The sequence below is a fragment of the Rhineura floridana genome, chromosome 11 (assembly GCF_030035675.1).
Source record: "Rhineura floridana isolate rRhiFlo1 chromosome 11, rRhiFlo1.hap2, whole genome shotgun sequence".
NCBI classification, from domain to species: Eukaryota; Metazoa; Chordata; class Lepidosauria; order Squamata; family Rhineuridae; genus Rhineura; species Rhineura floridana.
The window spans coordinates 4,172,374-4,185,885 of NC_084490.1; the positions used below are offsets into that span (position 1 = coordinate 4,172,374).

General features: G+C 47.0%; 1 protein-coding gene and 1 pseudogene across 3 annotated transcripts in view; one reads left to right on the forward strand and one right to left on the reverse strand.

Annotated features, from left to right (window-relative positions):
• LOC133366476 (polyunsaturated fatty acid lipoxygenase ALOX15B-like) overlaps positions 1-13,300 on the reverse strand; it is a 29,202-nt gene extending 15,902 nt beyond the window's left edge. Inside the window, exons 1-6 of one of the 3 annotated variants that reach the window (XM_061589621.1) lie at positions 13,215-13,300; positions 9,531-9,634; positions 6,732-6,889; positions 4,498-4,713; positions 1,659-1,863; positions 687-771 (exon numbers count right to left, since the gene is read on the reverse strand). In XM_061589621.1, coding sequence (XP_061445605.1) covers positions 687-771; positions 1,659-1,863; positions 4,498-4,713; positions 6,732-6,889; positions 9,531-9,624 — 758 coding nt within the window. In that variant the 5' untranslated portion in view covers positions 9,625-9,634; positions 13,215-13,300. Of the gene's footprint in view, positions 1-686; positions 772-1,658; positions 1,864-4,497; positions 4,714-6,731; positions 6,890-9,530; positions 9,635-11,627; positions 11,842-12,048; positions 12,124-13,214 lie in introns of those variants that run through there. The other 2 variants (XM_061589622.1, XM_061589619.1) reach the window with 2 other exon arrangements.
• LOC133368121 (5S ribosomal RNA) lies at positions 5,831-5,949 on the forward strand (annotated as a pseudogene).
• Positions 13,301-13,512: the final 212 nt, after the last annotated feature.

Sequence of the window (13,512 nt, forward strand, 5' to 3'; positions counted from 1 at the left end):
TCTAATCCATTTTCCTTTTGTGTCATGTCTTTTTAGATTGGAAGCCCAAGGGGAGGGAGGGATTGCTTTTTATTTGAAGGGATCTATTGGCCACTTTGGGGGCCTTTCTTGGGTGCAGAGTGGGCAAGCAATTAATGCCTACCTAGGCTCTTCTAGGAGGAAGAGTGGGATATAAATTTAATTAATAAATAATAAATACATACTTAAGGATTGGCACTCAAAGCCTGAATACTGGAAATGGAGGGGCTGATAATCCCTGCCCATAGAAAACTAGGTTAAACCCCTTCTATTTGACATTCTAGTTTTATAAGTGCAAGGATTTCCCCCCCCCCCTCCTGAGAATCATGTGAGCTCCTACCTGCAATCTGGAGTAAATAGTACAGACCCAGGCACGGTGAGCATCTCTCCGTCAGCGAGAACTAGTTCTTGATGAGTGTTAAAGCAATACATTTAAGGGCTGCCCTCACAAAATTAACTTTAAAAAAAACCACCTTTCAATCCTTCATAATCTGTTCTTCTGGAGAATCTAAAACAAAAATCTGGCAAGCACATTTTACTCTGCAGTGTTTGTTGGAAAACGTTTGCTTGGGGGAAACCACCCTGTTAATTGGCTGGCAACAATGACAATAAACTCTTGTGTGTCATCGGAAGTCAGGGAAATGGAAGCAGAAGCAAGAGCTCCTCACCTGTAAGCCTCCTGTCTTGCCTTCACCTCCTCTGCCCGATGCCCCAGAAGTAATGCGTTTCCGGCATCATCACAAACAAGTTTGGCTAGAAGGAGACAGCAGAGAGAAAAACTGAAGAATGATTTTTTCTATTTTTTAAAGTTTGCATTTGAAAGGTTGATTGTGAAAACTTTCCACCAAACAGGTTGGTGTAGTGGTTAGAGTGTTGGACTAGGACTTAAAATACCAGGATTCAAATCCCCAATCAGCCACATGAAGCTCAGTGGGTGACCTTGGGCGAGTCACAGTCTCTCAGCCTGGCCTACCTCACAGGGTTGTTGTGAAGATAAAAATGGAGAGGAAGAGAACTAGGTATGCCACTTTGAGCACATTGAAGGAAAGATGAGATACAAATGCAAATGAATAAGTTTGCGATGGCTCTGGGCAGCAACAGCAGCAGCCACTCTTGAGCAGAACTAGGTGGCAGGATCTTGCTGTCATTTCAATTTGCCACAATGTCCCTGTCATACTCAGACACTTGCTCCAGGGCAGCAGCTCTCCAACGTTTCAGGCAGGAGACATCCCCAGCCCTACCTAGAAATGCCGTTGGGGATTGGATCTTGACCTTCTGCATGCAAAGCAGATGCTCTGCCGCTAAGCTACGGCCCTTCCTGGTAGCTAGTCTACACCCAGCCACCCAGCACTGTTCTTAGGGTTCCAGTCTAGAATTATTTTTTAAGGGGTGTGGGAGTCCATAGCAGGTATCAGTGGGCCCTACTAAGCTCTGGGCTCCAGGCAACTGCCCAACAATGCCAGGTGCTGACGCTCTCCCACGTCCAAGAGTTCCCACCTGGCAAAATTATGGAGGGAAAACTCTCTTTATGACTCTTCACATGTGAGAGGAATTTGGTGTGCTGGAAATGTTTGCCCTGTGTCACCATCCTGGTGAAGGGCTTTTACATGGCACTGGGGGTGGTGCTGTCAGCATCTTACCTGCCCCCTCTCTCAGCTCCAGGGTCCTGTACCCCTCGATCCACTGGTAACAGGGGAAGCGGAGGGTCTCTCCTTGTGGGGTGATGAGCTGGACAAAGTTGCAGTACCAGCTGTCCTCAGGGAAAAAGAGGTAAGGCTCCTTGTCGAGACGGACCAGCAGAATCAGGCCCAGCTTCCCATCACTGTGCACCTCGTATTCATCCACCTGCAGAAAGAAAAGGCTCTGCTGCTACATCTCCACAATGGCAGAAAGCAGTGCTTTGTATAAGTACCTGTTGGATTTCAGCCTGTTACAGCAGTGGTGGGGAACCTCCAGCCCACGGGCCTAATTAGACCCCTCCTGGCCTCCTCCCATTTGTCCCATGAGACTGTTTTGGCCAAGCCACAACCTCCTGCTAGACACCTTAATATAATGACAGATAAAGGCGTGTCTCCTTGCTGAAAATGGGATTTGCAGGCATCACTGATCAACAGCTCAGCAGGGCCTCCAAAGTCCTGAGCCTTTATTTATTCATTTATTGAATTTATATCTTGCCCTTCTTCCCAAAGGAGCACAAGGTGGCAAACAAATCAACAAAATAATTTAACAACAACAAAAAGCATCTTAAAAAACAGTTAAAAACCTTTAAAAGCACAATTAAAACATCCTTCCATCCAGTGATCTCCGGGTTTATTTATTTATTAAATTTATATCCTGCCCTTTCTCCCAGAAGGAGTCCAGGGCGGCAAACAAGCGATAAAACACACAGAAAATCTTTAAAAGATTTTTAAAACAAAACCTCTTAAACACAGTTCTAGCTGAGATGCACACTGCTGGGAACAGTCTCCTTCAGCCATCAAATGCCTTTGCAAAGCATCTCTGTAATTGTCAGCAGTTAAGGGCTTGACAGGAAGAGTGAGTGAGTAGGGTGTATATGTGGGGGGGAGGTTGTGGAGGAGCCCCAGCATGGCTGAGTGTGAGTGTGGCTTATTTTATCAGATGTTAGGTCACAAATCCCCCTCGGTGACCCTCTCTGGGACAGGTGGGTGGGGCAGACGTGTTTGCTCTAGCACAGGGGCTGACTAGCCTTCCCAATGCTGCTGGCCTCCAGCATGGCCAACGGTAGTGGGTATGATGGGAGCTGTAGTCCAACAACATCCGGAGGGCCACACTTTCTCCACTCTCGTATGCTATAATGAAAGCTATAGCCTTTGCTTTATTGTTTCCATCAGGCTTTTTAATGTAGACACTTCTTAACCTTTGGTCCACGGACACCTGGATGGGCTTCAGGAGGGTCTGCGAACCAGGTGCAAAAAAACCCACACCACTCCAATTTCCAATGCAATAAAATACTGTAAATTGTATTTATTTACTTACCTATTTATGGGGGTCCATAAGAACATAAGAAGAGCCTGCTGGATCAGGCCAGTGGCCCATCTAGTCCAGCATCCTGTTCTCACAGTGGCCAACCAGGTGCCTAGGGGAAGCCCGCAAGCAGGACCCGAGTGCAAGAACACTCTCCCCTCCTGAGGCTTCCGGCAACTGGTTTTCAGAAGCATGCTGCCTCTGACTAGGGTGGCAGAGCACAGCCATCACGGCTAGTAGCCATTGATAGCCCTGTCCTCCATGAATTTGTCTAATCTTCTTTTAAAGCCATCCAAGCTGGTGGCCATTACTGCATCTTGTGGGAGCAAATTCCATAGTTTAACTATGCGCTGAGTAAAGAAGTACTTCCTTTTGTCTGTCCTGAATCTTCCAACATTCAGCTTCTTTGAATGTCCACGAGTTCTAGTTTATGAGAGAGGGAGAAGAACTTTTCTCTATCCACTTTCTCAATGCCATGCATAATTTTATACACTTCTATCATGTCTCCTCTGACCCGCCTTTTCTCTAAACTAAAAAGCCCCAAATGCTGCAACCTTTCCTCGTAAGGGAGTCACTCCATCCCCTTGATCCTTCTGGTTGCCCTCTTCTGAACCTTTTCCAACTCTATAATATCCTTTTTGAGATGAGGCGACCAGAACTGTACACAGTATTCCAAATGCGGCCACACCATAGATTTATACAATGGCATTATGATATCGGCTGTTTTATTTTCAATACCTTTCCTAATTATCGCTAGCATGGAATTTGCCTTTTTCACAGCTGCCGCACACTGGGTTGACATTTTCATCGTGCTGTCCACTACAACCCCGAGGTCTCTCTCCTGGTCGGTCACTGCCAGTTCAGACCCCATGAGCGTATATGTGAAATTCAGATTTTTTGCTCCAATATGCATAATTTTACACTTGTTTATATTGAATTGCATTTGTCATTTTTCCGCCCATTCACTCAGTTTGGAGAGGTCTTTTTGGAGCTCTTCGCAATCCCTTTTTGTTTTAACAACCCTGCTTTAATCAGATTCTCAAAGGGGTCCATGACACAAAACAGGTTAAGAACCCCCAGTGTAGAGGGATGCTCAGATTGCAGGAAACAGACAAATTATCTGATTTTATTGTATCATTGATGTTAAATATTTTCTTTTATTGTGGAGTGCTGTTTGCATTTATTGTTGTAACCTGCCTTGGAGTATGTGTGTGTTTAGGACCAAGAGCAGGATATAATTATTTTTAAAAACTCAAACAGCCCTGGGAATATGATTGCAGAAGGGCACTATAAAAATGCTTACAATGAATAAATAAATCTAACAATTTCATTATCGTTCCTTGATCATGAAATGGAGTGATGGGGCAGCAGATATATATCCGTCCACATTGCAAGTCAAGGAGCACAGTTAGGGTGAAGAGACCAACTCCTCAGGCATCAGGGCTGCCTCCCCTCCCTCCTTCCCCTGGAACCCAACCTTGAAGATCCTCTTACCGCTCCTGGGATGAAGTCTATCCCTGTGTTGTTCAACGTCTGTTTGGGGCTCTGGCCCTTCAAGCCCACCAGGGTGATGGAGATCGTGTCGAAGGTCCCGGAGCCCCAGAAATTCCCGGTGGCCACTTGGACTTTGTAAGAAGCCATTGTGGTTTCTCTGCTGTTGGATTCGGCTTGCCGACTTCTCCAGGAGCCCTTCTCTTGATTCTCCAAAGGCTAAAGATAAGACCAGAACAATATCCCAAGGCAGAGATGATGAGGGACTTGACTAGCAGGAAGCTTTTGCTACAAACTGAGAGGACGTCATTTAAAAATCCCCTAGTATTGATCTGCCAGAGATAATAGCCTCAGACTTGCAAGCGCCAGAGAATATTGGCAAGGGGCGGAGAGTTGAGGCAGCTGAATTTTAATTCAGTTCACATTTAAAGCCGAATTTATCAAATTCACAATTTCTGAAACGATATGAAAACTGAAACAGGCATCCTTCAAAATTTCTGCTTATACGAATTTTGCAATTCAGTTCTTCGACCAAGCAGTGTTTGCAAAAGTGTATATTTTAAGGGAAAGTGTGCATAAAATGAATATATTATTTATTACTTATTGATTGATTGATTGATATGTATCCCACCCTTCCTCCCAGCAGAAGACCAGGGCGGCAAACAAAAGCACTAAAAACACTTTAAAACATCATAAAAACAGACTTTAAAATACATTAAAACAAAACATCTTTAAAAACATTTTTTAAAAAGCTTTAAATATATAATATATAATTTAATATATTAGTGAAAATAACATACATAAATGCATTATATTAGGAGAAATTGCTTGCAAAAATGTGTACATTGATGAAAACAGCATACAAAAATGTAGGAGAAATTCTCACTTAAATGCAGAAGAATTTTCATGAGGATTTTTTTTTAAAGATGGCAAATTGTTGCAGAAATGTGGAGAACTGAATTTAAGACTGGAAAAATAAAAAAAATTAGAGAAACAAAAATTGACAGATCCTTCCATCCCTAATTGGGACTGGTGGGGCGGAAGGCAGAGAGACCAACAAGAGGAGGAGCCAAACCAATGACAAGCAGAGCCAACAAATCCTAGTTTTCTTGCCATCTTCCTCCCTGGCAAGGGCAACACTGAGACTGAGGAGGAGGAAGCTGGCAGCCAGTGCCCCCCCTGGACTGAATGTAAGTAAGAAGACAAGGCCAGTGGGGGCTGGCTGAAGTTGGTAGGGCAGAGCCTCATTCACCCTAATAGACCAGTCTCCACATATGCATTGCCAAAAATAGAGGTCATAGATTTGCATGTAGTTAGCATATGCTAATTTATCTGTGCCTACAGCCATACTACCCTGAACACACCCTATCTCGTCTGATCTCGGAAGCTAAGCAGGGTCAGGCCTGGGTAGTACTTGGATGGGAGACCGCCTGGGAATACCGGGGGCCATAGACTTAAGAGGGAGGCAATGGTCAAGCGCCTCTGAATACCTCTTACCATGAAAACCCTATGAATATATCCAAAAATGATTGGTAGGGTCGCCATAAGTCATAACCGACTTGAAGGCATATAACAACAACAATTTATGTGTATAGATGCAAATTTAGAAATAATCACTCTAATAGTAAAATAATAGACACAGTCATGGCTAGCCGCGCCTACTAGCCATGACGGCTATGTTCTGCCTCTGCTGCCTGTGAACATCATTTGCTGGAGATCCCAAGTGGGGAGAGTTGCTGTCGCTCGCCTCTGGGTGACCACAGGGAGAAAAGGATGCTGGACTAGATGGGCCTCCTCTGGCCTGATGCACAAGCAAAACTGTCCTTATGTCCTTACTATTATTTAAGTGGAAACAGAACACATCTCACTGGAGTGACCAAGTGGCCACCTGCACACCTGCTCAGGTGCTTACTGTTGTCAAGCTCCCCACCCCACCCCCCGGCCACTCTCCCTTTAATGGTTTGCTGTGTTTAAAATGCCCTTGGATCAGCCTTTCAAATAGAGGACACCTCCAAAGAGAGGATTGTCTCTGATGGCCTTCAACTATAGGACTCTGCCAAGGAGCCCCCACGGCTACACTAGAGGGGTCAGGAGATGCTGAGGGGCTTGGGGGTCGGGCTGACAGTCAGGATGCTGGTTCTCAGAAACAGCTGGAAGCAGCAGATCTCATTTTAAGGTTCTAATTTCAGCTGCGCCCCACCACCTCCTCTTTCAGGAAAGACGGGAAATTACTTTACCTGCAGCTCTTTCTGGAGGTGGGTGTTTTTCCCCAGAGAAGTGTCCCTTGTTCCCTCGGCACCCAGGAAACTGGCAGGGATCCCAGAGCATTTGCGGATGCTGCTCAGATGCCATCTCCCAAAGAGAGCCTCCTTGTTCCAGTGAGGGTCACTGTACGCTGCAGAAACAGGAAAATCATTGTTTAAATCTCCTGGGTGGTTCGCTGAGTGTTTCCTAGTTCAGGCAGACACTGAGTTTATTGATTCAGGACAGGACAAGACAGGACAGGAACTGTTGGACGATCCACACATTACGTGGCTGGAAACCCAAAGCTTGCAACGAGGGAGCCCTTGACAGGCGGCTGTGGCTCATCCTGACGCTACGGTCCAGGATCTGTATGATACAGACATACTTAGCACTGCTTCCACACGCTAGAGTCCTCTAGCACAAGCGAGGCGTATTGCTTTTCTGTTATTATTTGGAAGCAGAATTAAACAGGGCTTCCACACAAGCACTGAAGATAGTGCCATGTTATCTAGCAATACTTCTCCCCATGGACAAGATCCTTTTATGCTTTTACTCAGGAGGAAGTCCCGTTCAGTAAAAGTCCTTTCCAACTTTAATTAAAAACTTTGGGTGAGCAGGCCTCGTCTGGGGAATTAGTGAAGAATATAGCCTCTGAATTGCTTCGCTGTCGGTTTTTGTTCTTAATGGGGTAGGACAAGGAAGTTTTTAGTTGCTGGTTTCTTTGCATTGTTAATGGCTTCACTGTGACTGTGCATGTGCGCAAGTGGGACTGTTTGCTCCTTTCTGCTGACTCTAGGAAGAAACCGCCCACCTGTCTTAGCAGAACACATGCACCTGGGATCACGCTTTGTTTTGCATTCAACAAATTCTGGTGCATAATCCAAGAACAAACCATATCTACAGATTGTGGCTTCTTAGGAGTGAAACAAACCACAGTCTACTCTGTACATAACAATAAGCCAGGCTGCTGCAGGGATGAGACTGTGCTGGGACCATCAAGGGGCGAGCATTTCTATCTGTCTTGCCCCACCCCTCTGCCTGGGCCATATCAGGAGAAGCTGCAGACTGAGAGGTACTGCTGCTGGGGTGAGACTGCTGGGACCATCAAGGGGCAAGCATTTCCATCTGCCTTGCCCCACCCCTCTGCCTGGGCCTCATCAGGAAGAGCTGCAGACTGAGACATGCTGCTGCAGGGATGGGACTGTGCTGGGACCATCAAGGGAGATGCTTTTCCACCTGCTTTGCCCCCCACCTCTGCTCTTAGTGACATTTTTCTGGGGCTGCCCTTTACCAGGAAGATGAATGCTTTTGGTTTGCTGCTCCTGTTTTTTAGAGATGTTAGGACTTTGTTAGTTTGATTTTTTTTTTTTGTAAATTGTATTGTTTTTATTTGCATTTTGTATTTGTATTTTTATTTGTGTGTAAGCCGCCTTGGGGGCCTATTTGGCCGAAAGGCGGCCTAGAAATAAAACGTAACATAACAAACGTAACATAACATCTAGGTTTGTTTCTTCCCAGTGTGGAGCAAGGAGCAGCAAGGAGTCCTGCTTGCGGGCTTCCCCCAGGCACCTGGTTGGCCACTGTGAGAACAGGATGCTGGACTAGATGGGCCACTGGCCTGATCCAGCAGGCTCTTCTTATGTTCTTATGTTCTTAACAGACCAGAAAGGTATAATCACTGTGAGCCATTTTTACTATGATGTGTGTTTTCATGAATGACAGACCGACGGTGCAGCAAATTATTTCAAGGCAGCTACATGAAACTCTACAGGCATGGACTCTTCCTTGCATGGAGATATGATGATGGAAGGTGCTTCCCCTGTTGAATTTCTGCCTGCTATGCAGCTGTTAAAGCTACAGGATCTCAGATGGGGGGAGAAGGGGAAATAGTGGTAACCCTACATAAGAACATGAGGATAGCCTGCTAGATCAGGCCAATGGTGCATCTAGTTCAGCATCCTGCTCTCACAGTGGCCAACCAATTGCCCCAGTGGGAAGCCCTGAACCAGGATCTGGGTGCAAAGAGCCCTTCTCTGGTTTCTAGCATCTGGTACCACCTGTATTCGGAAGCATACCACCTCCGACTGGAGGAACAGCATAGCCATCATGGCTAGCAGCCATTGATAGCTTTATCCTCCATGAATTTGTCTATTCCTCTTTTAAATCCACCCAAGTTGGTGACCATCACTGCCTCCTGTGGGAGCCAATTCCACAGTTGAACTATGCACTGTGTGAAAACTTATCTTTTATCTGTCCTGAATCTTCCAGCATTCAGCTTTGCTGGATGTCAGCAAGTTCTAGTGTTAGGATAGAGAGAGAAAAGCTTTTCTCTATCCACTTTCTCCATGCGCTGTGCATAATTTTATATACTTCGATCATGTCACCCCACCTTTTCTCTGAACTAAAAAGCCCCAAATGTTGTGATCTTTCCTTACAGGGGAGTCGCTCCATCCCCCTGATCATTTTGACTGCCTTTTTCTGAACCTTTTCCAGCTCTACAATATCCTTTCTGAGGTGAGGCGACCATAACTGTATACAGTATTCTAAATATGGCTGTGCCACAGATTTATATAACAGTATAATTATATTGGCGGTTTTATTTTCAGTTCCTTTCCTAATGATCTCTAGCATGGAATTTGCCTTTTTCACAGCTGACGCACACTGGCACCCTCTCTGAACGTTCAGATTAAGTATACAGTCAACATCGGTTTGGACCACATAGTGAGGGTGATCCCTTCGACCGAACTCCAAGCTACTCTTCTCACCACAGGGATGTGATCAGACACTGTCACCTGTTCCTGGAGCCTTGCTGAAGCAGAAAACTTTGCTGACACCCTCCAGGCTCTTCCAGCGCTCTTTCAGCCTCCAGAATGCCTTTAGCCTCATCTTCACGGTCCTTGATGAAGAGAAAGGAGAAGAATAATTTGGGAGAAAGCAGTGGATCAGAAGCAAAGCATTGCACATTCCTAATCTGGCAACATAAATGCAAGGCAAAACTGGAACTTGCTTATTCTTTTTTTTAACTTCATGATTTTTAAAATGTCGAGTCTCGAACTAAAAAGTCGCCATTGTGCAGCGTTGACTAGCATGTGTGAATGGGCCCATCCGCAGACACAGAACTTGTGTGGCACGCCAACCAGGATGCTTCACAACAGACTCGGTTTGCATGCTCAACTTGCCAGCTGTGGAAAAGTCATGAGTGAAGAGTTGAAGTGGTCCTCTTTGAGGTACATTTCCCTTGATAGTAGCTGCAACCTTAAACACCCTTATTAGGGAATATTCCCCATTAAGCAAAACAGACTGTACTTCCAAGTAAGCGCGCGTACAATGGCACTGCACTGGGTGAGAAATTCGATTCAGTTCACATTTAAAGGCGAACTTACCAAATGCACCCTTTCCAAACAATGCATGACCCAAAACACAGCCATCCATTGAAATTTGCATTCTCTGAATTTTGCAGTGCAGTTTTCCAGCCAGGTAATGTGCAGAAAAATGCAGATATACAAGGTAAAGGGTATATATAAATACATGTGAAAGTGATGCACAATAAGACATTAATTAGAGAAAAATTGGAGATTGCTTTGAAAAAAGGTGTATGCTTGTCAAGACTGCTTATAAAAAGGTGTACAGCTGGAGAAATTCATGCTAGAATGTTGATGAATTTTTCAAAAAAAATTCACACACTGATGAGGGAATGTGAAGAGCCAAACCTAAGACTGGAAAAATGAGAAATTGAGGGAAACCAACATAGAAATAGTCACCAATCCCTAACTGCGAGGCGAGGCTCTTTTCACAGCTACAACAAACAAGACAACTAGCAAGGCTATCAACAGCAACTAGCCATGACGCCTGTGCTCTGCCACCACAGTCAGTGGCAGCGTGCTTCTGAAAACCAGTTGCCGGAAGCCGCACAAGGGGAGAGTTGCTGTTCTGTTCAGGTCCAGCTTGCCGGCTTCCTATGGGCACCTGGTTGGCCACTGTGAGAACAGGATGCTGGACTGGATGGGCCACTGGCCTGACCCAGCAGGCTCTTGTGATGTTCTTAAGAGACCATGCTGAGGCACAAGGAGAGGGAAAGCTGCACTTGCTGAATTTCTGCAGAAAATGTGCTGTCCATAGTCTAGCTGGATTCCTCATGTTGCTCAGTCTGTTTCGACTTGCTGCAGGCTCTGCCACATTGGATGATCTTCTTCACAGGCCCCACTAAGGCCCCGTGATCAGGACCTGTTCTGGCTGTCTGCCTTGACAGAGAGAGCAGGGAATGACTAAAAAGGTTTGCAATGAGAGGGACATCAGTAGATCATTTGTCCCATGAAACATCGCTCTGGTTTGTTTATACCAGACTGTGGCTCCGAGCAGAATTTGGGGCATTTTCTAAAAAAATAAAAAATAAAAAAGTTTGTTTGGTAAATGGGTTTGGCTGTCACAATTAGGACTAGCCTATTGCTCCTTTTAAAATGAAAGCAGCTCTACTTGAGTCATCTCCAGGGCCACAGAGTACTCTTTTGCCAGGAATATTCCCTTCATGGCTAAACACATTTTGGTGCCTGAGGCAGAAAAAAACACAGGACGGTCCAGGTACTAATGGTGAGAAGAAAAGACAATGGAAAGCAAAACCTCCTAAGTGCCGTGCTGAAGTGTGCACATTGGTGACGCCTTTTGGTGCAGAGCACCCTTTGGTTGCTGAGAGAAGATGGCATTGTGGGGGTCCCGGAGGCAGCCATAGAGAAGACACAGGGCCCACAGAAGTATCTCTCTCCCACTCCTGCCCCAGCTACACGGGGGCCTGCTGCCTTCTGGGGCTGGGCTGCAGTGATGCCAGGGTTTGCCACAGCTTTGGGGACTAGGTGGGTTTCCCTCCCACTCCCAGGCCTTCCTGGGCTACTCACCGCTCTCTGGCTGTCTTGGCCAAGAAGGCACGGCTGTTGGGCCACCCCCAGCAGGAGCACTCGGGAGCAGCAGACACAACGTGGCTCCGAAATCTCCTGCAATATTTGAACTCTGTGCTTCTACTTTGGCTTGCTTTCTGTCATGCCCTGCCTCTCCAGCTTGCTTCCTCTTTAGGGTAGGTGTTGGGAGGAGCTGTCCCGGCTCAGGGAGTGGTGCAGCATTCACCCTTTCATTCACTCTCTTTTTTTTTTTTACCATTTGGAGAGGAAATAACTCCAGGGCACTAAGCCAAAGAGATGCATTTAGGGCACTGGCCTCTCCGCCGCTTGGAGAGCAATTTGACTTCCAGAGCACGGGGCCCAAGAAGAAGGACTGGACCACGTGCTGCTGTTGCTCCAAGAAATCAGGTTGTCAACTCACCTGTCCTGCTCCTGCGCCTTTAACGGCAGCTCGAAATCTGTGTGAGAACAAGCAGGCCAGGCGATTGTTTGCAAGGCAGGGAGAGACACGTGAAGCCAGCAAGGAGAGCAAAGCCTCGGGGCTGATCACACGGTTAGCAACCTTCCTGCCAGAGGAGTCGCAGAGGGCTGCAGCTTGTGGCTGAGTGTAGCTCAAATCCCTCGATCTGACAAAAGGGGGAACTGGTGGTGGAAGCCAAACCACAGAGATCAGCTTGAGGTCCTTGTCTTTCAGATGGACTCCATCACTCTCCTGACACATTTGCAAGATTTGTGTTGAGAAATTGCGCAGCCCCTGTCTTTTGAAACAAAAGAGCAAAAACCTGAACAGGATCAGGCGCCCCATCAGTGGAAGAGGCTGTTCCATTAGGGCAAGTGGGGCGCTGCCCCACCAACCTCAGTTAGCCCTCACCTGCCTGCCTTCCCACTTACAGCCAGCCTGGGGGTGCGGCCCGGCCTGTCACTTCCTACTCCTCACCCTCAGTGTTGCCCTTGCAGAACTCAGCAGGGAGGAGGACAAAACTAGAATGGCTTGCCTCTGGCTCAGTCATTGGATGTGGCCGCACCTGTCACTGGCCCTGGCTCCGCCTCCTGTTGGGCAGGGTGCCTTCTGCTCCACCAGTTCCGGTGGGCGCCAGCCACCACTTCTTCTGGACATGAAACTGAGGTGGCACCGTCCGTCCTGTCCTTTTCTTCAGGCCCCAACATGTCTTGATATGAATAAATACGAACCCGGAAAGGGACGTCCCCAGGGCCAGCCCAAGAGAGGTTGCTGCCTGAGGTGATGGCTAAGATGGCTCCCCTCTCCCCCGCCACCTCAGTTTCATGTACAGAGGCTGCATACGGACTGGCAGTCGAGCACTGGTGGTGTCCTCCACCGCAGCAGAGGGTAGAAGGCTAGTTTAGGAGGCACCATTCCTAGTCCCTGAGAGCCAGTGTGGTGTAGTGGTTAAGGTGTTGGACTGCAACCTGGGAGACCAGGGTTCGAATCCCCACACAGCCACGAAGCTCAGTGGGAGACAACCACCTGACAGCAGGGCCGGCCCTGGGGTAGCCCCTGCACAGGCTGCGTCTCCCTCCTCTGTCGGCCTTGGGGCAGGAGCTTCTCAGGGACGGCAGAGCACTCACCTCGGCTGAGAGTCAGGATTGGTTCCCAAGGCCTGGTGCTGAAGGAGAGCGTCCAAACCCAGAGTGCGCTCTCCCAACCTGCCCCACAATCAGGGCCCGAGTGGTAAGCAAGCACTAACGAGCAACGGATATATGTTTCTGGCTTGCTCAGACAAGCAAGTTTTGCAATCCTGTTCCAGACGTAGCTTCTCAGAAGTCAGTTCCCTTTAGTGAGCTTTGTTTTGTTTTGTTTTGTGTTAAACATTTCACAATGGTGTTTATTTACATGGAACTTTTTTATCGGCAGGGTTACATTTAA